We start from the raw sequence: 27,098 nt of genomic DNA on the forward strand, positions 1-27,098 counted from the left end.
ACAACTCCCATAGTCAAGATCGAATCCGGGCCTCTGGCACTGTAAGGCAGTAACTCTACCGCTGCCCACTGCGCTGCCTCATGACGGCACTAACCTCTGTAGTAACAGATGAATTATATAGCATTTAGACTGTTAACTTGTGAAATATTTTGTAACAGTCATCACAAATGTTATTAATTATAAATGTATTTAATTAGTTGTAACTGTGAATATTTCTGTGTTAAAACCACTGAAGACCTATAAAGTAACATGTCATATTAGCTATTTGTACTGGCAAATTCTTCACTATATTCTATGGCGGTCATTATTGTTGCCCAGGTCATTGGAACACCATCAGTGGCAGTATTGTTGAAACAACTGGTCCCACTCATGCGAGCTGAAAGCATTGAAATTACAGAATCACTTGTACTAGGGTTTGGAAGGACAAATTCTCTTGTGTTCAGGTACTTATAAAACCACCTCTTCTGCTTTGTCTATTAACATATGTCTGCTATAATCAAGTTGCTTTGCTAATATTTTGCTTACAATTGCATAGCACTGAATAATGCATTCCAAGGAATTTTTTAGTTTGAAGAAATGTCCTGACCCAAAACCTCTTCTACCTATCGCATCCAACAATATAGTAAAGGCCAGTCCCAATCCTGATCTCTCTATTCAATCCAGCAATTTAATAAATTTCAGTCCAGTCCTGAACATGATTCTCTCTCCCGTCATAGAGTTATACAGTACAAAAATGGTCCCTTCTGCCCAACGTGGCCATGCACACCAAGATGCCCCATCTAAGCTAGTCCTATTTGCCCACATATGTTCCATATCCTTCTAAACCCTTCCAATCCATGTATCTGTTCATGTGTATTTTAAATGCAGTTACCTGCCTCAACTACCTCGTCTGGCAGCTTGTTACATATGCCCACTACCCTCAGTGGAAAAGGTTGCCCCTCAATGTTACCTCTTAAATGTTTCCCCTTTCACTTTAAACCTGTGTCCCCTAATTCTTGATTCCCTACTCTAGGGGAAAGACTTTGTGCATTCACCCCATCTATTCCCCTCATGATTTTATGATTTTATATATCTCTACAAGATCACCTCTTAACCTCCTGCCCTCCTCCAGTAACCTTGTGGCCCAATCTACCCTCCCCACCTGGCCACCAACAACATGACAAATCTCGGTTCACAAACCAACCCCAAACACTTCTACCCACAATCTTCCAAGATGTTGAACTCCAATTCCCAGACTTCTCAGCTAAAGCACAGGACTAATTGTGCTGCCACCATCTAAAAGTCAGTCTTCAACAGGACAATACTTCAGTAGTTATGAAACATTGCAGTATTCAATTACATTTAACCAGGGACTCATGCAAGGGAAGATTTTAGTGCAGGCCAAATGGTCAACTTGTATGATATGCTTTTATCAACCACTTGAATGAACTAATTCCCCAATTTACTTCAACCTACTTCTTTAAATAGATATAATAGTAGAATATCGCGGAAGCTACAAATATGAAATGAAAACAGAAAGTGCTGGAAATGCACGGTAGATCAGGCTGCATCTGTGAAAAGAGAACAGGATAAAGTGTTTCAAGTCACCCACCTTTCTTCAGACCTGGTGTATGTGACTGGGATTGATATAATGCACATAACATATCTATCCCTCTCCTTAACTTGCAGTATATATTTTGTGGTATTACTCAGCATTTATTTGGAAGTTGTACCACGGAGCATTTCCAGCATTTTAGTTTTTTACTTTAAATAAATTTTAATTTTAATTTAAATAGATTATATTTCTGCTTTAAAAACCCACGTAATTAATAGTTTAGTTTATTGTCATGTGTACCAAGTTACAGTGAAAAGCTTTTGTTGCGTGCTAACTGGTCAGCGGAAAGACCAGATTACAATTGAGCCATTCACAGTATACAATTGCTGATAAAGGGAATAACATGAATAACGTTTAGTGCAAGATAAAGTCTAATTAAAGATAGTTTGAGGGCCTCCAATAAGGTCGATAGTACCTCAGAACTGCTCTCTAGTTGTTGGTAGGATGGTTCAGTTGCTTGATAACAGCTGGGAAGATACTGGAAAACTCGGGGATCTGTATAAGATGGGAACTCTTCTCTCATTTCAAGAACTACTATCACCTGAAAGGTAATCAATATTTTAGATACCTTCAAATTCGAGACTATCTGAAATCATATACCCAAGACTACCAATCTTTGTCGCCAGACATACTAGATGAATGTATGAATAGAAACTCGGTCAGACAAGTTAATATCATAGGTACACAAAATTGCTGGGGAAACTCAGCGGGTGCAGCAGCATCTATGGAGCGAAGGAAATAGGCGACGTTTCGGGCCGAAACCCTTCTTCAGACTCCACAAAATTGCTGGGGAAACTCAGCGGGTGCAGCAGCATCTATGGAGCGAAGGAAATAGGCGACGTTTCGGGCCGAAACCCTTCTTCAGACTGAGTTAATATCATATCTGTATAACACCCTTTTAAATAAAGAAATCCCATCGTCAGAAGTAATTAGAAGAGCTTGGGAAGATGAACTTGGCCTAAAAATTCCCAAAGACAGATGGGAAGAAAGCCTATATATACACAATTGTTCGATTAACGTTACGCATTCGTTAATTAAATTTAAAATACTGCACAGACTCTATTATTCAAAGTCTAAACTGAATAAAGATCTTCCCAAATGTATCTCCTATTTGAGATAAATGTCTTCTTCAGGAAGAAACTATAACACACTCCTTTGTTTCTTGTATAAAATTACATAATTTCTGGAGAGGAATTTTTGAAATTTTTTCAAAAACACTAAAAATAAAATTGGATCTCGATCCGGAATTGATTATTCTAGGTACGTCAGAAGCCTGCTCTGAGCTATCATTATTTCAAAGATGTTTCCTTAATTATGGCCTGATAACAGCGAAAAAATTAATACTCAAATTTTGGAAACATACATCTATCTGTCCCTACTCTTAAGATGTGGATTATAAACATGTCCGAGACGCTACATCTTGAAAATATTAGACTTGTCTTGGCAGAAAAACCAGATCACTTTTCGAAGACATGGATACCATTCATCGATTTATTACAAGGATAATATGGTACAACACAACATTGGATTTAAATCTAGATACGGCTTGGGTGAGGTGGGTGGGGAGGGATGTGAGGCAGTTATATCACCACTTTTTTCCTTCTTTCTCTTTTTGTCCTTTTATTTTTCTTAATTTTTTCTATTCCTCTTTTCTTTCTTTCATTTATTCACTCTTTGGTTACACCACTTTGGTAGTCTAGGGCCTCCATCTTTGCACATTTCACTTTTTCTCTTTCTTGCTTTTTCTCCTTTCTTTACTTCCGACTATAGCTAAAAGTTAAAATTGAAGCTGTATAATAACTATTATTTTATATCCCATTGGTTTGATTTTTGTACATTTGCTTCTAATAAATAAATAAATATTAAAAAAAGATAGTTCGAGGGTCTCCAATGAGGTCGATAGTACCTCAGAACTGCTCCCTAGTTGTTGATAGGATGGTTCAGTTGCTTGATAACAGCTGGGAAGAAACTGTCCCTGAATTATTATTGTTAATATCATTAATAATAAAGTAACAAAACACCACCTATCCATGTTCTTCAGAAATGCTGCCTGACCCACTGAATTACTTCAGCACTTTGTATCTTTCCATTACAATAATTTAAATGCTTATATATCTTGTTGAATCTAACCAGCTACATTTTTCCTTTTTCTTGATTCAGAGAGTTGGTCGAAGAGTTACATCCATTAATGAAGGAAGCTCTTGAACGCCGACCAGAGGTATGTTCTTTAGATTTTAATGACATACTGTTAAAATTAGAATTTCAGCTTCTGGTACTTTTCCATTGACTGCATTGCTAAAATCAATCTCAAATTTTACGCTGACCCTAAACCGAATAACCTTTCCCTTCTCCTTCCCAGCCCTTTTGCAATCACTCTTGTTGTTGACACTTTTAATTTAAAAAAAACATTATCCTAATGAAATGCACCGCAGTCTAAATTCTGCAATGATCTCAGCATTTTTTCTCCATTCCTTCACAGGCTACTTAAAGTGGTGTTAGTTGTTCAGAGGATATTCAAAGGCTTTTGTTTGCGTTAATCTTTGTACTATCTATAAATCCAGACTATATCTTGCATGAAATGTTGTACCCTTTACCCGTACACTATGAATGGCTTGATTGTATTCATGTATAGTCTTTTCTTTGACTGGATAGCACACAAACAACAGCTTTTCACTGCACCTCGGTACAGGTGACAATAATAAACTATGTTAAACTAAACGAAATTATTTAATGACAGTATTGTTAGATCTTTATTTAATGTTAGATTAGATTAGATTAGATCCTTTATTTGTCATTCAGACCTTTCGGTCTGAACGAAATGTCGTTGCCTGCAGCCATACATATAATAATAAACAACAAAACACACAATAAACACAAATTAACATCCACCACCACAGTGAGTTCACCAGGCACCTCCTCACTGTGATGGAGGCAAAAGTCTTAAAATTACTGTCTCTTCCCTCCTTATTCTCCCTCTGCGCTGAGGCGATATGTTGTTACCCCACCGGGCGATGGTAATCAGTCCCGCGGCTCAACCGAGCTCCGCGAACGGGCCGGTTCAAACTCCGCGGCCCGGGGTGGTCGAAGCTGCCGCCCTCCAGTCCAGCGGACGCAGCTGTTGCCGCAGGTGCTCCGGAAAACAGGCACCAGCCTGTGACCTGCGAGCTCCCGACGATGTCGTCCACTGGCCCGCGGCCAATGTTATTTTCTGTGTATGTAATTAGATCATGTTATACCTTTCGATCTGAATGGACATTATTTTTATATTTCTACTTCAGAACAAAAAGAGGCGTGAACGACGAGATCTATTACGATTGCAGCTTCTAAGAATATTTGAACTTCTTGCTGATGCTGGTGTCATAAGTGACAAGTAAGTTTACCGTATAAGAAAAGATTAACATGATTTTCCTTTGTATGATACACAATTTAGCATTGATTTTATACTTGGATGGAGGAATGTGATGTAAGATAGCACTGGAGCATGGCAACTCTTCATGTGCTCTTCCCAGAGAAGGATCGACTATAATATGATACACTCACTCTATTGCTTAAAATCTATTTTCTATCTGTCTTTATCTTCCCCTTTGCCTTATCTATTGTACTTGAGTTTGACTTGATTGTATCTATGTATGGTATGTGCAATCTGTTTGGATGGCATGCAGAACAAAGCTTTTCACTGTACCCCAGTACACATGGCAATAATCCTAAACCTACTCTTGGGAAACAAGAAGACAAAAAGCTATAGCAAGTCCTTAAATATCCTGTAACATTTGACCCCCCCCCAAAAACCTATCAATCTCTGCTTTAAAAATACCTGATGACTTGGCCTCCACCGCCGTCTTTTTTAACAACGAACTGCATGGAGTATATTATTGCTTTTGCAATTTAGCACTGCTATTTTTTTAAAGTACATGATAATATTCAATTGATAATATTTTCTGCATGTGAGAAGCTGTTATTAAGTGTTTTCAAGTCTGTTCATACCGCAAAGGTGCCAATTTACATGAGATAATTGACTAAATGTAAGTAAAGACCTTTAATCCATGAGCTTTTGCATTTTCACCAACAATGTAATGATGCTTGATGACCTTGGGAAAGACACAAATTCCGGGTATAGATTTTCAAAACCATCCAAGAGCATGTCACTGATGTCAGGGTATCTACTACACTTTCTCTTTGGCTTTTAGTTTAGTTTAGGTTAGATTTAAAGACCCTTCAGTCCGCCAAGTCCACGCCAACCACCAATCACGTATTCACACTAGTTCAATGTTATCCCACTTTCTCATCCACTCCCTACACAATAGGAGCAAGTTTTTTTAACAGAGGGAGAATTAACCCTCAAACCCGCATGGCTTTGGTGGGATGTGGAATGAAACCGGAGCACCCGGTGGAGACCCACATGGTCACAGGAAGAATGTGCAAAGTCCCGTGGTCAGGATCGAACCCGGCTTTCTGACGCTGTGAGACAGCAGCTCAACCAGCTGCACCAATATGCCACCCTAATGTGGTGCTTGCCACAAGGTGATTGTGACCATCTCATACCATAGCTGTCAGATACAGTATGTGAAAAGATATCTCCCATCCATATCTCCGTGAGAGATGTGAAAAGTGATACAAACTGACTCACCCTTGCATATTGAATATTTTAGCATGTTCTTCTTCTAATAACATCCATATTAATCTTTAACCATTTTAACAATGGACTATGACTCTTACCTTTGTGTTGAAATAATTGCTGTAAATAAATGGCTTTTGATTCTTGGCGACTTTGAATAAATAGCTTTTCTTTCTTTGATAGCACCAACGGAGCTTTGGAACGGGACACATTGGCACTGGGAGCCCTGTTCTTAGAATATGTTGATTTAACCAGAATGCTGTTAGAGGCAGAAAATGACAAAGATGTTGAAATTCTAAAAGACATCCGAGCCCACTTTAGTGCAATGGTTGCCAATTTGATACAGTGTGTTCCAGGTAAAGCCATTCTGAGCTGTTCCATTTCTATTTTTGTACAGGGGGTTGCTGTTAATTTCTTGTATTTTTTAAACAAGGGTCTGTAGTTCCTTGTATCTCTATCTTGATTATTAATATTCCTTTTGCAGTTTAATAATGGTGATTATTCAAAATATATTAATAGATTATAACCCAAATTCAAATAATAATTTGTAATGTTAAAAAGCATTCACCTCAGTCTTCATGTCGCCAAAAAAATATTTCAATTGCTGTATAAAATTGCAGTGCAAGGGGTATTGCAATATCATTAAACAAGTTTAATCTCAAAAGCATTATATTCTAACGCAGGAATGCTGCATTTTGAAAGAATTTGCTTATTATCTAAAGCATGGTAAAAAAAATAACCTGTGCTTTAGGCTATACCTACTATTCTTTCATTTGGCTTCTCATCTCAGTAAAGGTTAAATCTTATTTTCTCTCTGTAGTACATCACCGCAGATTCCTATTTCCACAACAGAGTTTGCGCCACCATCTCTTCATCTTGTTCAGCCAGTGGGCAGGGCCATTTAGTGTCATGTTTACTCCTCTGGATCGTTACAGTGACCGAAACCACCAAATCACAAGATACCAGTATTGTGCATTAAAGGTATGTTTACCCTTGATTGGTCTTTGGTTTAATTTAAGTTCCCCTCAAGTTCTCAATGATTCAATGATACTTTATTGTCACATGTTCAAATTCTTTCTTTTTGCATACAATTCAGTAAAATCATACAGCAGACTTCACCGAGGCAGTACATAAAGAGTCGCACGTTTCTGGCGCTAACAGAGTTTCAAGAGTTCGTACTTAATACTTAAGTCTTAACTTCTCGCAGAGGGCAAACCAGGCCTGCCGCCGCATGTGGCCACAGGCGGCCTGCCGGGTCCCTCTTTGTTCTTGGCGGCTTCCCACTGGGGAAGGGTTTCCTTTGTTCTCTGAGCCCCCCCCCCCCCCCCCCCCCCGCCTGGTCCCTCTTCATTCTTCGTGCCCCCCTGCCGGGTTCCTCTGTTCTCGGCGGTCCCTGGCCAGATCCCTCTTTGTTCTCGGCCGCCCTTCCACCGGGTCGCTCTTTGTTCTCTTGGCCCGTCCGCCAGTCCCTTTTTGTTCTTCATTATGTGTTACTATTGAACAATATGGATGGACTAAAACTATGATTCAGAGGCAGAAACGTGTTGCTTGATCCACTTTTACCAAGAATGAGCAGGGAAGAGGAGGTTCAGGACAGGGCAGTATGTGTGGTAGCGACGTGGAGGGTATTTGTGAGGGTGGCGGTATTTCAGGTGGAGAGGTGAGTTGGGGAGCAAGGCAGCACTTGGATGAGGGGATAGGGAGCCGGATATCACCGTCGGGATGGATGGTGATCAGATAACAAGACAGCACATTGTCGGGAGAGGAGATAAAAGAACAGACAGTATACTAGGTGGGTAGAGGGAATCAGGGAGTACTTGTCGTGGCAAAGACCTATTTAAGGACCAAGGCAACATGGTAGGGGTGAGCAATTAATTGGTATTTTATGCAGGAAGGGAAGAATTGTACTGTTACTTTTGTTCAGGTGGGCTGGATCAGTGACAAGCTGTATCCCAAATGGGTTTGACGCAATGTGCTGGAATAACTCAGCGGGTCACGGCAGCATCTCTGGGGGAAAAGAATGGTTGACGTTTCGGGTCGGGACCCTACTGCTTTCCCAAACGGGGTGGGCAGTGCATGCACATCAAAATGTAGGATCCTGTACATTGGAAGCTGAAGAAGCCCAAGCCCAGAGACTAAAGAAGGGTCCCGACCCAAATTGTCACCTGTCCACGTTCTGCATAGATGCTGCCTGACCTGCTGAGTTACTCCAGCACTTTATTCTTAGATAGTGCAGGTTGTAATGATCTTGCACCATCTGCTGATGTGTGCAACCTGAAATTACCGTGAGTAGTGATAACTGCATGCAAAATGCACAGGCTGTCTGAGCAGATGCTGCATACTGTATGTTATTTTCCATTAGGATTAACTCCCCTGGCCTTTTTGCTCAAATCCAGGCAGAAGGTACACAAGCTATTTGATTAATTACTGGAGAAAGATTGTTGAAGTGCCCCGTTTGGCCTGTGTACCTTCTGCCTTGGGGGACTTGGACCATTGAGGTCCTTTGCTCAAGCCCCTCGGCTATTGCAATGCGTCAAGACAAGAGCCCAAGATGCTCGTAATTTAACTCCTTAAGCTGTTGGAGTCAAACAGCCCATGCCGACTAACGCTAGTCCCATCTAGTGTTGGCTGCACCCTTCCTTGGTCATGTTGCCGGCCCTGATTTGTTCTGGCATTTTCCTACCTCTAGTTCCCCCCCCCCCCCTCCTACTTTCAGTCTGAAGAAGGGTTCCATACTGAACGTCACCTATTCCTTTACCCAGAGATGCCGTCTGACCTGCTGATTTACTCTAGCCCTTTATGTCTACCTCAGTATAAACCAGCATCTGCAGTTCCTTCCTACAAACCAGTCCCACCTGCCCACGTTTGGCCCATACTCCTTTAAACCTTTCCTATCCATGCACATGACCAAATGTCTTTTAAATGTTGTTTTAATATCTGCCTCAACTATCTCCTTAGGCAGCTCGTTCCACATACCCACCACCCTCTGTGTGGAAAGGTTGCCCCTCATGTCCTGTAGCATTCCAGTGACGATAAACTCCACTATTCTCCACTGTATGTTCTACATTTCAGTGATATATGAACTATACATTTTCCAATATATGTTTCCTGAGGCCTTCCATGCGAAATCTAATTAAGTACATCAGTTCCCCTTGGATTCTGTCAGTTTTTGCTGAAATTACACAATCATGTGACTGAAATAACTTTGTTGGCCAAAGGGCCTGTTTCCATACTGTATCTCTAAACTAAACTCTATTGATAGAATATAGAACAGTGGACCAACCAGGCCCTTTGGACCACAATGTCTGTGCCAAACATGATGCCAAGGCCAAATCTTATCTGCCGGCACGTAATCAATATCACTCCATTTCCTGCTTATCTATGTGCCTATCCAAAAGTCTCCTAAATGCCACTATTGCATTTGCCTCCTATCTGAATAAAAACCTAAACTGTAGCTATATTGTGTTGGATTTGTCAGAAATTAAGATGATCATTCTTTTTTTCCCCCTCCTTTTAGGCAATGTCAGCTGTGCTGTGCTGTGGCCCGGTGTTCGATAATGTAGGTCTCTCTCCAGATGGTTACCTCTACAAATGGTTGGATAATATTTTGGCATGCCATGATCTACGGGTAAGAAAATTATGAACACTGCATATCAAGTAAGGGTCAGAGAGGGGTTGATAAACAATAAAGTTTGGTTGCTGGAATTGGGGTGTAATTTATCTGAGCCATAGAACAGTACATCACAGGAACAGGCCCTTCAGCCCACAATGTCTGTGCTGAACATGATGCCAAGATCATCACTTATCCACCTGCACATAACTCGTATCCAGTTATCTCCAGTTCCTTGTTTCTACATTTTGACTGCTCCACTGTGAAATCTCCTCAAGGTATGCCTATTCTGAAGAAGTTCTCTTCTTCTCATGTTCTCCAGGGATACTGCCTGACCCACTGAGTTACTCCAATATGTTGTGTCTTTTTTTGTAAACTAGCATCTGCAGTTCCTTGTTTCAATGTATTATATGCCATTGGATGCCATAGTATCTGTGCAGGACTCCCATCTATCCAGAAAATCCCCAGTTTTTTACACATTTGCAAAATTCAGATTAAATAACACATCAAACTGCCATGTTGTGCAATCTAGTTTTTAGCTATAAATATCAAGTAAACCTTGTACATTTACTTAAAAAAAAATAGAATTCCAAACCTCTGGATCTTTCCATCATTTTATATCTTCATATTCAAGACATGTAAGCATTATTTATTTGTTAGTACAGATAAGTCTGGAAATATCCTTCGAAATGCAGCTCTATATAAGTTTGGTTAAACTACATTGGAATATTGCGTGCAGTTTTGGTCACTCCATTCCAGGAAGGATGAGGAGGCTTTGAAAAAGGCGCAGAGTAGGTTTACCAGAATGCTGCCTGGATTATAGGGTTTCAGCTACAAGGAAAGGTTGGATAAACTTAGGTTATTTTCTTTTGAATGTCAGAGGTTGAGTAGAGACTTGGTAGAAGTAGATAAGTAAATTAGATAAGTAAAAATAAGAGGGTAGGCTGTCAGAACCTTTTCCCCCAGAGTGGAAATATCTAACGCTAGAGGGCATAGCTAAAAGGTGAGTGGTGGAAAGTTTAATGGAGATGTGTGGCACAGGTTTTCTACACAGTGGTGGGGGCCTGGAAGGCATTGCCAGGGGTAGTGATGGAGGCAGATACGATAATGGCATTTAAGAAGCTTTTAGATAGGCACATGTAAGTGCAAGGAATAGAGGGATATGGATGATGTATGGCAGATGAGATCAGTTTAACTTGGCATCATGTTTGGCACAAATATTGTGGCCTGAAGGGCCAGTTCGTGTGCTGCGCTGTTCTGTGTTCTATGTTCTAAGAATTTCCAATGTACAGGATTTAATAATTCATAATATTTTGTAATGGCTCGATTGTTATCATGAATAGTCTTTCCACTGACTGGTTATCACGCAACAAAAGCTTGCCATTGTACCACGGCACAAATTAAACTAAACTAAAACCTTGGAAGTTTCACTGGTGAAAATAATGTCCCAAGGAATTTGATGTAACCATTTTTTAGCATTGATAGCATAATGATGGAACCTGTAGATAATGAGGAGCTGTTTATAACAAGTGTGTATTTCTATAAAAATTATGTTTTATTTCATAGGTGCACCAGCTTGGATGTGAGGTTGTGATATTATTGCTGGAATTAAATCCGGACCAAGTAAATCTTTTCAATTGGTCTGTGGACCGATGTTATACTGGATCTCACCAGCTGGCTTCAGGGTGTTTCAAAGCAATTGCTACTGTGTGTGGAAGCAGGTAATCACTTTGTAATTCCAAGGCTTTATTCAGCACATGTATTGTCTCATACTATTAGATCTGTTTGTAATTCCTCACTACTGCATCATAATCTTCAAATCTTCACAAGTATTTGTATAACTCTTAAATATTTTCAAATGCTGAATTATATTCTGCAGATATATTTTCATCTGTCAAGTTGACAAGTAGAGTATAATAGTCACCCATTTCAAGTAGACTTACAAATATATGAATTAAGGATAGAATTCGGCTACTTGGCACTCAAACCTGCTCTGCTATTCAATAAGGTTATAGCTGATCTGATTGTAAGCTCAGTTCCACATTCCTGCTTTTCCCCAGTAATCTTTTACCTTCTTGATTATCAAGAACCCAACTACCCCATCTTCATATCCTCAAAGACTGCTTCAATACCCTTTTGATTGCTCCTTCCGAAGATTCAAATTCAGAAGATAGGAGTGACTGTAGTGCTTGCGCTTGAATATTAGCACGTGTCACAGCGCTACAGTAGTCCTTGTGAGGATAGTCGAGTCATTCAGCGTGGAAACAGGCCCTCTGGCTCAACTTGCCCATGGCCATCAAAGTGCTCCATCCACACTAGTCCCACCCACCCACGCTTGGCCCATAACCCTGTAAACCTGCACTTTCCATGTATCTGTCCAATTGTCTCTTAAATGTTATGATATTACTGCCTCAACTACCTCCTCCGGCAACCTACCATCCTTTGTGTAAAAAAGTTACCCAGGTTCATATTAAATCTTTCCCCCCTCACCTTAAACCTAGATCCTCTGGTTCTTGACTCCCCTATAGGCATTTAATCAATCTATTCCTCTCATAATTTTGTACACTCGCAAGTCCATGCATTTACAGCTCTTGCTTACTGCACCATTGAAACGTCTATTTTGATTTCTATTTCCAGTGAGTTTAATAGAAACAAATATAAGGACTGATGTTTAACTGGTGCATGATATATATTCAAACCTCAAAGTTATTCCTAGTGTGCCACCATTCTTAATAATTAATTAATGTGATATTAAGTAAGGTAATATTAAGAATATTTTTTAGTAATTTCCAGTGGGTTGGGAAGGCTATGATCACAATATGTTCTAGTCTTAGATCATATAATTGATATTGTCCAATGCAAGGTTCAGCACGATTATAGAACAGGACAGCACAGCAACGTACCCTTCACCCCACAATGTGATCTCATCTGCCTGAACATGATCCATATCCCTCTATTCTCTGCACTTCTGTGTGCCTATTTAAAAGCCTCTTTTTAAATGCCATATCATATTTGCCTCCACCATCACCATCCCGGGCAATGCGTTCCAGGCCCCTACTATTCCCTGTGTAAAATAACTTTCCCAGCACATCTCCATTAAACTTTCCCGCTTTCACCTTGTAACTATGCCCTCTAGTGTTGGACATTTCTGTTCTGAGATAAGTGCCTGATTGTCTATCCTATCTATGCCTCTCATAATTTTCTATCAAGTTTCCCCTCAACCACCAACAATCCAGCTTATAATTGACAATTCTCAGAGTTGCTCGGTACAAAAATACATTGATGCTTATCTTTTTATGTATTAAGTTGGTATGGTTAAGATTCTGTGTAACCAACACCAAACATTTGTAGAGTTGGTTGTGAATTGTTTTCATTTCCCTTCCCAGGAACTATCCGTGTGACATAGTGACCCTGCTGAACCTCGTGCTTTTCAAAGCTTCTGATACAGACCGAGATATCTATGAAATCTCAATGCAGCTCCTGCAGGTACAAAAGTGTGAAATGTAGTACCGCTTCAAATATTTTTACTGAAACATGATATTCCGTACTCATTCAGAGATCACAATGTTTCATCATGGGTTTTTTGTACACAATTGGTCCATCAGTCTCTTTTTCAAAATTGTTTATGAAGATCCTTTTCACCTTACCACATCCCTCCACCCCCTGCTAAGATAGTCCAATGTAACTCCTGAAGAAGGGTCACGACCCGAAATGTCATCTATCCATTTTCTCCAGAGATGCTGCCTGACCCGCTGAGTTCCTCCAGCATTTTGAGTCTTATCTTTTTAACTTCAGCACAGTTATCTACCTGACATGGTGGAAAATTGTGCTCAGAATAAAGGAGGACGTCCATTACTGACCCATGTGATATCCTTCAAGGGAGGAAATTTGACATTTTAAACTGGCCTGGTTTATCCTTAACCTGACCCATCAATGTGATTGGCTCTCAGTTTCCTCCTGCAATAGCCTAGCAAGCCATTCAGGAGAAATTTAGGATGGACACTAAACGCTGGTCTAGTCAGCATTGCCCACATTCAGTGGCTTCAATAAACTGCATCAATTATCCACAAACTGACAGAGGTGTCGACATAGTCATTCGATTGCACTGCTCACTACAGCTCAGTTTGGAATCTATCAGGAAAATACACCCTGACCATCCCTAGCCTCAGTTGAAACATGTACAAAAGAGACTTTAACAATCATGAGCTTATGGCAATATTTGACGATCAAAGTTAATAAGAATCAAGCAGAAAACTCTTCACATGTTGGAGATATACCAAACACAAGGAGATGGCCAGCCCTGCCGGCAGTCTGTTAGTTTTTTGTCACCTTTTTGTTATTTTTAGCGTCTGTTAAAAGTTTGTTTTTATGTTCTTCGGTTTTTTTTTAATGTGGGGGGAGGGGGGGGGGGGTGTTCGGGGGAAACTTTTTTTCAAGTTCTTACCTTCTCGGAGATGTGATCAATTTTCGGATCACATTCACCGGGCTCTGCGGCCTACCATCGCTGGAGCTGGGAGCCGCCTCGGACTGTCGTGAGCCCCGCCACGGGGCGCGGACTTAACATCGGAGCGGATCCCTTGCCTGGGATCACTCCCACCGCGGCCTGCGGACTTACCATCAAGGGCTCGCAGTATTGGGAGAGGCTGAGTCGGGAGCTCCAACGCCGGAGAAGGTTCATCCAGCCCCGACGCGAGGTTCGATCGCCCGGCGCGGGGGAGCTGATAACCCCCCGATGCGGGAGCTGATCACCTCGACGCGGAGGGGCCAAATGCCGCCAGCTATGGGAGTCAAGACCGTCCCATCAACGGAGGGCTCGAGGCTCCTGACAGAGGAAGAACAAAAGGAAGAGACTTGAACTTTATTTCGCCTTCCATCACAGTGAGGAATGTGTAGGAGTCACTGTGATGGATGCTCATGTTAAAATGTGTTTTTGAGTCTGTTGCTTTTAATTGTATGACTGACCTGGCCAGTGAAATTCCTCGTATGTTGCAAAACATACTTGGCGATTAAAATCTGATTCTGATTCTGATACAAGCATCTGCAGTTCCTTTCTATAGATAATATGAGTAATTTGTCGGGACTGTGTCCTAGGTTTAGTAATCTTCAGCTGCATTATCGGTGACTTCCCTCATATAATAAGGTGAGAAGTGGGGATGTTTTCAGTTCATTGCAGTGATCAATTCCATTCCAAAATCCCAAGGTAATGAAACAATTCATGACAGCTTTTTCTAATCCTGTAATTTCCAATTTCTAGAACAGCAAGGAAGGACAAACTGTCTATTAGTTCCCTTCCAAGTCACACATCTTAATTTTAAAAAAATATCTTGCCCTTTCATCACTGGGTCAAATCATGGAACCCCTTACCAAGTAGTAGTTTGAGTATTTTTACCCTAGAGGCTACAGGGCTTCAAATATTTAGATTAATGGCATATTTTCAATGATAAGTTGGGTTGGCCATTAAATTTCTCCCCTCATCTCCTACCTACATTCCTTCCTCTATCTTCACAATTTGTAATACTTCAATCTTCAATCCTTTTGTCTCACTCCTTCCATCTTATCATCTCTGGCCTTTGCCCAATCATCTGCCTATCAAAACCCCCCTCACCTCATCTTATTACCTGCCTGTCTTTGACCTGCCCCTCCTCTCTTCCACCTTGCTTCCCCCCCCCCCACCCGCCCCCCCTCCACAATCAATCTGAAGATGGTTCCCAACCTGAAATGGCACCTGCCCATGTGCTCTTGAGATGCTGCCTGACCCGCTGAGTTACTGCAGCACTCTGTGTCTTCAGTTCCTCAAGGATCCCATCAAACAATTTACAAGGTCAAATCAAAACTATAATCTGACAGAAATGTTGACGCCAATTCATGTCTTTCTGAAAGAAAGTTTGCAGTTCTTCAGAGCCCTGCTGTGTTTGAAATATCTAAAATGTCAAGAATTTGATGTCACAAATCCATACATTTTGGTTGAAAAGAAGCAGAAACATGATTATTATGCTTTGAAATCAGAAGAAATAACGTGTTTATTACTCTTTGTTATACAGTTGAAGTTCACAATTCTAATTAATTTTTCAATATGTTCTTTTCAGATTCTGGAAGCAAAATTATTCCTGTATTCTAAAAAAGTAGCTGAGCAGAAACCGGATAGTATTCTGTTTGGAACACATGCACCGTTACCTCACCTGTATTCTGTGTCATTGTCCCAACTATCAAATGAATTAGCAAGGATGTATCCCGAGCTCACACTTCCTATGTTTTCAGGTATTTCTTAACGTGTTAAATGCTTGGTAACATTGATTCTTTTAGCAGATATTTTTGTTTTGGGAAATATTATTTTGGTGAAGAAGTAACCCATCGAGTAAAGTGTAGTTTATCACTTAGAATCAAAGCTCTGCTGGCATTCAAAAGGCTATTTTGTACCAAAAACTAGCCAGTTCTGGCGTAAGAGCAGAGAATGCTTAGGATGCTTTGAAGCTTGGCCAGCGTCTTTGGGAACGGAGGCAATGTTGGTGTTTCAGATTAATGATCTTTCATGGTGGAGTTTTTAGCCTGAATCATTGCCTGTTTCCTTCTCCCTGGATGCTGTCTGGCTTGCTAATTGTTTCTAGCTTTTTCTGTTTTTGTTTCAAATTTCTAGCACCTGAGTGTTTTGTTTTCAATCTCTAGGCAATTCTTATGTAAGCTTCTGATCCATGCATTTAGCCCATAGCTTTACTAATCAAGAACCTATGATGGGTGCCCAAAAAGGTCGCATAAGTGGGACAGGCCCTTTACTGTAACAACCCGATTTTCATTTCAGATAAATTCTAAGGAAAATTTATAAAACCTTTATGAATTTCAGGATTCATCAATCCACAAACCTACACAAACAAAGATGTCATTATTTGTCTGAAGAAAGGTCTCGACCCGAAACGTCACTCATTCCTATCCAGAGTTGCTGCCTGTCCCGCTGAGTTACTCCAGCATTTTGTGTCTTGCTCCGATTCAAACCAGCATCTGCAGTTCCTTCCTACACATGTCTGTCTATCGGAATTATGTTAGTCATCTTTAATGATATACAATGCATGGTCAATGCAACAACTGGAAAATCTTTCCCAAAAGTTGTTAAACCATGCATTTAAGTACTTTAAAAATTAATGATATGTCTTACCAGGAATCTTCTTCTTGCGTATGGCGTGCACATCCTAAAGTTGCAGGACAACTTGTTCTATTGGATCTTATTTGATTGTGCACGTCGGGTTGATTGCATTCGTCGAGACAGGGTGGACCACGTGAAGGTTGCAATCTTCCACCCCAGGAATGATTAGTTTCTACATAGTTTCCTATTTTGGTGTTACTATAACTTTGAAGCTAGCAAACAAATATATTATTTTAAAGTTATTCTCTTTCAACATCTTTAGTACCATAAGTTTCATTTTAACGTACTTGGAATTTCTTAAGAAACATTAGTCTGGAAATAGCTATGTTTTCTTGTACAAATGTTGTGATATATAACGTAGTAACAGGGATTTGTGTCTTCAAATCACCCATTTTATGCTGTTAAGATTTCTGCTACTTCAAGTATATTTTTAGAAATTCACAATGTCCGTTTTAATCCCTTTTGATCAGAGATTAGCCAAAGGTTTCCAACCACCCACCCCAATGGTCGCCAAATTATGCTTACCTACCTTTTGCCGTGGCTTCATAACATTGAGCTTGTGGACAATGGACTTCTTCCTATAACATCAAACCCCCAAACCCCTGAGGAACAAGCCACCTACAAGGAAGAACAAATGATTGAAGAGTATGGACTCAAAGGAAATGGCTGGGGTTCTCCACAAGCTACTTCTCTGGTGCTAAATAACCTCATGTATATGACTGCCAAGGTAGCTTTGATGTTCCTTGCTATGAATATCATGATTTTTCTGTGCATTATAACATGGCGAAGTTTCAGAAGGTTTTAAATGGTTTGATTACGAAATTTCGAATGTTAGCATTTAGTTTTTATTCTATAGAGTAAAAGCTATAGAGGGGTTATGGGGAGAAGGCAGGAGAATGGGGTTGAAAGGGGAAGATAGATCAAACATGATTGAATGGCGCAGTGGACTTGATGGACCGAATGGCCTAATTCTGTTCCTATAACTTATGAAATTATGAGTAGGGTGCGAGGTATGTTTACAGTTTACTGTGCTGACATAAAAGACATCAGTTTCTAAAACTCGCAAAAAAAATGTAAATACTTTTAGTTTAATTTTGAGATGCAGCATAGAAACAGGCCCACCCATAGAGTCCACGCCAACCATCGATCACTCGTTCCATGTTATACAACTATTGCATTCACTCCCTAAACACTGGGGGCAATTTACCGAGGCCAATTATTTAATGTTATTTGATAATTTCATTATGAATTAATTTGGGGACTTAATCATAATTATCATTTTTGTTTCATTTTTAAGTATGGAGATGAGGTTCCTGGATCAGAGATGGAAAATGCCTGGAATGCACTAGTGGACAATGAAAAATGGAGCAATAATCTCAGGATTGCCCTGCAATTTCTGATCAGCCTTTGTGGAGTTAGCAGTGACACATCTCTTCTACTTTATGTAAGTAGCTGCAGACACTAAGACGTATATGCTTCAAGAAAAAATAGCAAACAATATATTTGTCTGCTATTTCTGGAGTCTTTTGCGCATGACTACATTCTTTTTTTAAATTATTATTGAACTTTTGTTGTTTATTATGGTGTCTACTGAGTGCTGAGTTCACAAACCTGGTGTGCTAATAAGAACGTCATAGTTACATTTCTAGATATATGACAATAAAACACTTTGACTAATTGTAGATACTGTTATTTCTCATATTTGATTATTGATTTTATCATTAAATATTTAGCATTTATGTATTTTAGGACAATGAATAGCATTTACCGATCATAGTTAATAGATTAGATTCTCTTTTTGTAGAACTGGCTGAGCAATTACCTAGTCGGCATTGGAAAACTTATAAGTTCTCACTTAATGCTCATATATTGGTACTGATGACATTATGTTGGTAGGAAGTTTGCAGGAAATGCTGTGTTTATTTCTTATTTCTCTAAATTTTATATATTTTTGTCAAAGCTTGTACAAAATGCTTAGTGTTTAGTTTTGGGGAAAACTTTAACCCCGAGAGGGATTGGCTTTGGAAGTAGAGGGGATGTGAGAAAGGGATCTAGGACTCCACTTGGAACCTATGATGCCTTAGATTGGATGTCAGATAAAATAATCACCCCCATCACTTTTTTCTTCCTGCCCCTCCTTTGTAAAAAACAATTATCTCTGAATATTGTGTTCAGAGCTTTGAACTCCTTTTAATCATATCTTCATAGTGACTATCAGGCCATTCTCATTTATCTTTGTTGCACTGTTTGTTCATTGATTTTGATTTGGATATTAAATGTCCATTTATCTCTTATGCTGTTTGTTCATTGGTTTTAGTTTTGATATTAAGTACATTAAATATCAAGGTCTCAATATTTTTTCTACTTTCCGTACATTGAGCACACCTATTATTAAAGTATCCATACAACAGCTTTTTCAGTCAGCCTCAGGATATGAAAGAACACATATGAATTAGTTTATTTCTGTTTGTTATCCCTTCCCAACTCTGAGACCCTTTATAACTGAGCTACTCAAATGCTCTGCTCTTAGCCTTTTTTGTATCTTTCCACCACCCTCGCCACAAAACAGCCACAACCCATCTAACCACAAATCTATACTTTCTCTTTCATTGATATTTGTGACTCCATCTACCAAAACCCAGGTACATTAAATTAACTTGTACTATCTATCTACGATCCCTACTTTACCATGATCCTTGAAACCCACCATTTTGATAACCTTTTGGTTCTCTTATCGTTCAGCCTAGAGTTAATGGCCATGTTTTTCTTCCATATCTATAAAATATAATCAGAGGTCCGATTATATTTCAGACCCTCATTCTGAAGAAGAGGCCCAACCCGAAATGTCACCTATCCATGTTCTTCAGAGATGTTGCCTGACCTGCTGAGTTACTCCAGCACTTTGTATCTTCTCAAATATACTATATCTGTTATACTATCTTTATTGTATTCTATTTGAGGCACCAAAATTATTGTTTTTTTTAATAAACAATCTTTAATAAATGTGAATTTAATGAACAATCTTTAATAAACAATTTATTTAATAAATGTGAATCTTTCATATTTCAGATTAAGAAAGTAATAATATACCTGTGCCGTAACAACACTATTCAGACAATGGATGAATTGTTGTTCGAGATGCAACAGACAGACCCGGTGAATCCTGTAGTCCTGCACTGTGATAATCCACCCTTTTATCGTTTTGCTGCCAGCAACAAGGTTTCCACAGCTGCATCAGGTGAGTTACAGGAGATTTTGGGATACTTCAATTTCTTGGTGAAAGGCAAGAAAAGGCAACAAGTTATTTTGTACTGTCATGAAGCATTATCCGTATCCCATCGTGTTTGCAAGATGGATAATGCTTCCAGCCTCAAATCAGATGGTTTTATGTTTATTTTAGTTTAGTTTAGTTTTGTTTAGGGATACTGTTTATTTTTGTTTAGTTTAGTTTAGTTTAGGGATTCGGCCCACCAAATCCTCATTGACCACTGATCACCCATACACAAGTTCTATCTGACACACTGGGAACAATTTAACAGAAGTCAATTAACCTACAAACCTAAACATCTTTGGAATGTGGGAAGCCGGAGCACCCAGAGAAAACCCACGCAGTTACAGGGAGTACATACAAACTCAGCATCCATATTTAGGATTGAATCAGGGTCTCTGGCGCTGTAGGGCAGCAACTCTACCGCTGCACCACTATGTTCAACACTGCTTCAGAGACTTAACACATTATCCGTCTGTGCTGCATGTGGCTGTTGCTCTAAACTCGCCCACTTCTGCAAAGCTTTTGAGCTGCTGATTTCTGTTTAGAATCTGGTATTGTTGGAATATCATAGAACTGCACAGGAACAGGCCCTGTGGCCCACAATACCTATGCCTGGCACTTTGCTAAGTTAAATGTCTTGAATATTTGCTTAAGATGTGTTATTTTAATTGCTGAAATTTCAATTAGTCCAAATTAACCTAATATCAATTAATGGGATCTTGTTAGATTCTTAAAGCTATTATTGAGTAGCCTGCATGTTATTAATATTATTAAATGGATTGTCTGTTGCAGGAACCACCTCCAGCACCAACACTCTGGTCGCTGGACAGGAAAGCTTCCCAGAAATAGATGAGGGGCGCATGACAAAAGACAGCGAAGAAAGGTTTGTAGGATATCTTAAGTTATAGCTTACATGCTAATAGTTGGAGTACAGCGTTTCTCTGTTAATATTCATTTAGGTGGGCAGAGGAGTGGGGAGGGGGGGGGGGGGGGGGGGGGGGGGTAGCTCTGCTGGTGAGGGATGGAATTCAGTCCCTTACGAGGGAAGACATAGGGATTGACGAGGTAGAGTCACTGTGGATTGAGTTGAGGAATTGTAAAGGCTAGAAGACACTAATTTGTGTTATCTACAGCCCCAAATAGTAGCCCGGATGTAGGGTGTACGTTGCAGCAGGAGTTAAAACTGGCATGTAACAAAGGTAATGCCACTGTGGTGATGGGGGATTTCAATATGCAGGTAGACTGGAAAAATCAGGTTGGTTCAGGACCCCAAGTAAGAGAGTTTGTAGAATGCCTGCGAGATGGATTCTTAGAGCAGCTTGTAATGGAGCCGACCAGAGAAAAGGCAATTCTGGATTTAGTGTTGTCCAATGAACCAAACATGGTAAGAGAACTCGAGGTAAAGGAACCGCTTGGAGATAGTGATCATAATATGATTAGTTTTAATCTGCAATTTGAGAAGGAGAAGGTTAAATCGGAAGTGCGGGTGATGCCGTTGAACAAAGCGGACTATAAAGGCATGAGAGGGGAGCTGGCCAATGTAGACTGGAAAGGGATCCTAGCAGGAATGATGGTGAAACAGCAATGGCAAGAATTTCTGGGCATAATCCGGTAGACGCATGATCATTTCATTCCAAAAAGGAAGAAAGATTCTAAGGGGAGTAGGAGGCAACTGTGGCTGACAAGAGAAGTTAGGGATAGAATAAAACTAAAAGAAAAGATGTATAACACAGCAAAGAGTAGCCGGAAGCCAGAGGATTGGGAAACTTTCATAGGACAACAGAAGGAAACAAAACGGGCAATACGGGCTGAAAAGATGAAGTACGAGGGGAAGCTGGCCAGGAATGTAAAGAAGGACAGTAAAAGCTTCTTTAGATATGTTAAGTAGCAAAGTCAAATGTGGGTCCTTTGAAGGCAGACACGGGTGAAATTATTATGGGCAACAAGGAAATGGCAGAAGAGTTGAATAGGTACTTCGGATCTGTCTTCACTAAGGAAGACACAAACAATCTCCCAGATGTAATAATAATAATACATTTTATTTATGGGCGCCTTTCAAGAGTCTCAAGGACACCTTACAAAAATTGAGCATGTAGAGGAAAAACATGTAAGGGGAATGAAATAAATAGTAGAGACATGACTAGTACACAAAGTAAAGACAGAATTCAATACAAAACACAGTATGAGGCAATTAATGCACAGATGAAAAGGGACGGGGACGTGGGGCTAAGGATAGGCAGAGGTGAAGAGATGGGTCTTGAGGCGGGACTGGAAGATGGTGAGGGACACGGAATTGCGGATCAGTTGGGGGAGGGAGTTCCAGAGCCTGGGAGCTGCCCTGGAGAAGGCTCTGTCCCCAAAACTGCGGAGGTTGGACTTGTGGATGGAGAGGAGACCGGCTGATGTGGATCTGAGGGACCGTGAGGGTTGGTAGGGGGAGAGGAGGTCAGTGAGATATGGGGGGGCCAGATGGTGGAGGGCTTTGTAGGTGAGGACCAGGATTTTGTAGGTGATCCGGTGGGAGATGGGAAGCCAGTGAAGTTTTTTGAGGACTGGAGTGATGTGATGCCAGGATTTGGTGTGGGTGATGAGTCGGGCGGCTGCGTTCTGGACTGGCAGACAGAGGATCTAAGGGGGTAGAGGATCTGAAATAAATTTTCATTACGCGAGAAATAGTATTGGGTAGGCTAATGGGACTGAAGGATGATAAATCCCCTGGGCCTGATGGTCTGCATCCCAGGGTCCTCTGGGAGGTGGCTCTAGAAATAGTGGACGCATTGGTGATCATTTTCCAATGTTCAATAGATTCAGGATCAGTTCCTGTGGATTGGAGGATAGCTAATGTTATCCCACTTTTCAAGAAAGGAGCAAGAGAGAAAACATGGAATTACAGACTAGTTAGCCTGACTTCGGTGGTGGGAAAGATGCTGGAGTCAATTATTAAAGAGGTAATAATGGAGCATTTGGATAGCAGTAAAAGGATTAGTCCAAGTCAACATGGATTTATGAAAGGGAAATCATGCTTGACTAATCTTTTGGAAATTTTTGAGGATGTGACAAGTAAAATGGATGATGGGGTGCCAGTGGATGTAGTGTATCTAGACTTTCAGAAAGCCTTTGATAAGGTCCCGCACGGGAGACTGGTGACTAAAATTAGAGCACATGGTATTGGGGGTAGGGTGTTGACATGGATAGAAAATTGATTGGCAGACCGGAAGCAAAGAGTAGGAGTGAACGGGTCCTTTTCAGAATGGCAGGCAGTGGCAAGTGGAGTGCCGCAAGGCTCGGTGTTGAGGCCACAACTGTTTACCATATATATTAATGATTTGGAAGAGGGAATTAGGAGCAACACTAGCAAGTTTGCGGATGACACAAAGCTGGGTGGTAGTGAGGACTGTGAAGAGGATGTTAGGAGGTTGCAGGGTGACCTGGACAGGTTGAGTGAGTGGGCAGATGCGTGGCAGATGCAGTATAATATAGATAAATGTGAGGTTATCCACTTTGGCGGCAAAAACAAGGGGGAAGATTATTATCTCAATGGGGTTAGGTTAGGTAAGGGGGAGGTGCAGCGAGACCTGGGCGTCCTTGTACACCGGTCACTGAAAGTTGGCTTACAGGTACAGCAGGCAGTGAAGAAAGCTAATGGAATGTTGGCCTTCATAACAAGAGGATTTCAGTATAGGAGTAAAGAGGTTCTTCTGCAGTTGTATAGGGCTCTGGTGAGACCAGATCTGGAGTATTGTGCATAGTTTTGGTCTCCTAATTTGAGGAAGGACATCCTTGTGATTGAGGCAGTGCAGCGTAAATTCACGAGATTGATCCCTAGGATGGCGGGACTGTCATATGAGGAAAGATTGAAAAGACTAGGCTTGTATTCACTGGAGTTTAGAAGGATGAGGGGGATCTTATAGTGACATATAAAATTATAAATGGACTGGACAAGCTAGATGCAGGAAAAATGTTTCCAATGTTGGGCGAGTCCAGAACCAGGGGCCACAGTCATAGAATAAAGGGGAGGTAATTTAAGACTGAGGTGAGAAAAAACGTTTTCGCCCAGAGAGTTGTGAATTTATGGAATTCCCTGCCACAGAGGGTAGTGGAGGCCAAGTCACTGGATGGATTTAAGAGAGAGTTAGTTAGAGCTCTAGGGGCTAGTGGAGTCAAGGGATATGGGGAGAAGGCAGGCACGGGTTATTGATAGGGGACGATCAGCCATGATCGCAATGAATGGCGGTGCTGGCTCGAAGGGCCGAATTAGCTTCCTCCTGCACCTATTTTCTATGTTTCTATGTTTCTAATGCTTTTAATATGATGACTTTTTACATTTTCTGAAGGTTTAATAATGTTGTTATAAGAGCACATTCCCGTCTTGAATCAAGATACAGCAACAGCTCTGGTGGTTCCTATGATGATGAGAAAGGTACATTTATTACTTTATTTAAAATATTTAATTAAGCTCACGACACCCACAGTTAATAGATGGGTAAATGGGCAGCTCTCTATGCGTGATTTTATACATAGTTAATGTTCAAACTTAATTGGTTAATGCGTTCTGTGTAGGTATGCAAAGGTTGAATGCAAACATGGTTAAGAGTTGACCCAAGGAACTGCAGATGCTGGGATCTAGAGTAAAACACAAATTGCTGGAGAATCTCAGCCGGTCAGGCAGCATATCCGGAGCACATGCAAACCAAAAAGTCTGAGGAAGGATCCCAACCAGAAATGTCACATCCATCTCCTCCAGAGATGCTGCCTGACTCACTGAGTTACTCCAGCACTTTGTGTTTGGCTCACAGTTAAGCGTTGCTTGTTAATTGTTTTGTTTCTGATGAAACTTGTTTCTCTTGACTGTTACGCTGCAAAATAATCAATGTTGTGTTAGAATTCTATGCTCAGTGGAATCAGAGATTTTCTAAAGCCTGGAGAAATCTATAGATTTGACACAGTGCAAAAGGATGATCGATTATCTTTTAATCAAGTATGCACTTCTGTAGGTTGAATCTGTGAAAATAAATTACATGACTCTCATTAAATAGAATCCATGAACAAGAAGGATTGACATACCACCATCAACCCAGAGAGTAGTTCACGCTCGCCACATAATATTTAAGTAATGGCAGCTTTCTTTCCATCCACACACTCCATCTACACTAGTCTCACCTGCCCCCATTTGGTCCATGTCCGTGTCCATCTAAACCTTCCCTATTCATATACCAGTCCAAATGTCTTTTAAGATAATTGTTCAAAATATGAAATTTAAATTTCTGATATTCCAAGGAAATAAACATGACCATCTTATATATATTTCACTATGCTGTTTCATTTATGACATTAAATTTTGTATATATTACATTCTTAATACAAGATAATTTATTAATTATTCCATTTTTGAATTGGAATGGAACACAGGTATTAATTAAATATACAATGAAGTATAATTTACTGATCCCAAGTTGAGTTATGAAACTATTCTTCATAATTTGATAAGGCTGTTGCCAGGTCTGTACAAGTAATGAATTGTGCTCAACCACTATTTTCCACTTCTCACCATATCACCTTTTTAATTCTCCAATGCGTCTCTTCAAATGGTAACATATTCCCATCGGTTCCATGTTATGACCATTCCTCATGCATTGCAGGTGAGAGTGAGTGCTGCAAGCTTTGAAAAACGCAAAAGTTTGGACATTTTTCTAAACAGGAAAACGTACATTAAAGAGACAAAAAGCTGCAGATGCTGGAATCTTGATCAGACGCCAAGTTCCTGAGGAACTGGCAGCCTCTGGGGAGGGAACAGATGAGCAGTGATTTGGGACTGGACCTTTCCTCAGAGTGGTATGCAGAAGGTTTCCGACTCTTCCATCAGTCTGAAGAAAGGTCCCGACCCAAAATATACATTGAAACCAAGCGGCACAGTAAACCTGCATCAGGGTTACGGGTGTCCAATTTTCTCACGCACACCACATGCATGTTAGAATTGGCAATCTCAGGTCTTGCACCTGTGTTCATACATGATACGCCTAACCTCGTCAATCTCTCACCAGAAGGTGGGCAAGTATAGGGAGAAAACTCAAATATTTAACATTTTGCCAGTACTAACTCTGTTGGTCTACAATCCTCAGGTGATCCATTGCCTCCATATGCGAGTTGGTTGATGAAGACAGTCGAGGCTAATTCCCCACAGCCCTTGCCAATGCCTGTCAATGGCGGTTGTTGGGCTCCTCTTGTGGATTATCTTCCAGAAACTATAACACCTCGTGGACCACTTCACAGGTCAGGAAGTGAATAATACATTTTTACTACCATATTTCCCAACAATGAAGACGTTATTTTTCACCCTAGCCATTGGGTAATTTTAAGGCAGCAATTGACAGTACCACCTTACTCCATGAAAGAGGCATAGCAGTATAGTTTATAACTCAAGATCTTTGGTGAGGCTGAAACCAATTTCCTTGTTTGTCTAATCCTCATACTTCCATCTTCATTCTTCCTCATCTTTGAATCTCTTCTGGTTTACAGTTCCAGATTGTATAAACATGAAACTCACATCTCTCTGCTTCCTCCACCACAACCCTAATTTATGCATTTCTGCTTTGAAATAGCTGAGAACTTCACCTTGGTTAGTGAACTATAGGAACCTTATAACTTAATAGGAAACTGAGTAGCAACGTTTTTACATAAAGGGTGGTGGGCGTAATGCCTTCCTTAAGACCATGTTGTGACTAGCACAATGAAAACCAGTCCGATATCTTGTAGGAAAAGTTTAATCTGCACAAACAGGAAACTTCTAGAAGGTCACCTGACCTCAGTCACGAGGCACAGGCACATTTGCCAGCTTCAGCTTTTGGCCTCAAGGGGCACTGGTATTTATATTAC

The 27,098-nt window shown here is 40.5% G+C and overlaps 1 protein-coding gene across 9 annotated transcripts in view; it reads left to right on the plus strand.

The window, feature by feature from the left end:
• The window catches only part of fry (FRY microtubule binding protein), a 433,098-nt gene that overhangs the window by 94,529 nt on the left and 311,471 nt on the right, over positions 1–27,098 (plus strand). For all 9 annotated transcript variants that reach the window (XM_033022865.1, XM_033022866.1, XM_033022859.1 and 6 more), the window contains exons 23-37: positions 319–443; positions 3,755–3,812; positions 4,873–4,964; positions 6,393–6,565; positions 7,030–7,190; positions 9,727–9,837; positions 11,386–11,540; positions 13,206–13,305; positions 15,906–16,077; positions 17,425–17,681; positions 18,252–18,398; positions 20,024–20,192; positions 21,018–21,108; positions 24,560–24,645; positions 26,345–26,495. In XM_033022865.1, coding sequence (XP_032878756.1) covers positions 319–443; positions 3,755–3,812; positions 4,873–4,964; positions 6,393–6,565; positions 7,030–7,190; positions 9,727–9,837; positions 11,386–11,540; positions 13,206–13,305; positions 15,906–16,077; positions 17,425–17,681; positions 18,252–18,398; positions 20,024–20,192; positions 21,018–21,108; positions 24,560–24,645; positions 26,345–26,495 — 2,048 coding nt within the window. The remainder of the gene's footprint in view (positions 1–318; positions 444–3,754; positions 3,813–4,872; positions 4,965–6,392; positions 6,566–7,029; positions 7,191–9,726; positions 9,838–11,385; positions 11,541–13,205; positions 13,306–15,905; positions 16,078–17,424; positions 17,682–18,251; positions 18,399–20,023; positions 20,193–21,017; positions 21,109–24,559; positions 24,646–26,344; positions 26,496–27,098) is intronic.

This window comes from Amblyraja radiata, chromosome 6, assembly GCF_010909765.2.
Source record: "Amblyraja radiata isolate CabotCenter1 chromosome 6, sAmbRad1.1.pri, whole genome shotgun sequence".
Lineage (NCBI taxonomy): Eukaryota > Metazoa > Chordata > Chondrichthyes > Rajiformes > Rajidae > Amblyraja > Amblyraja radiata.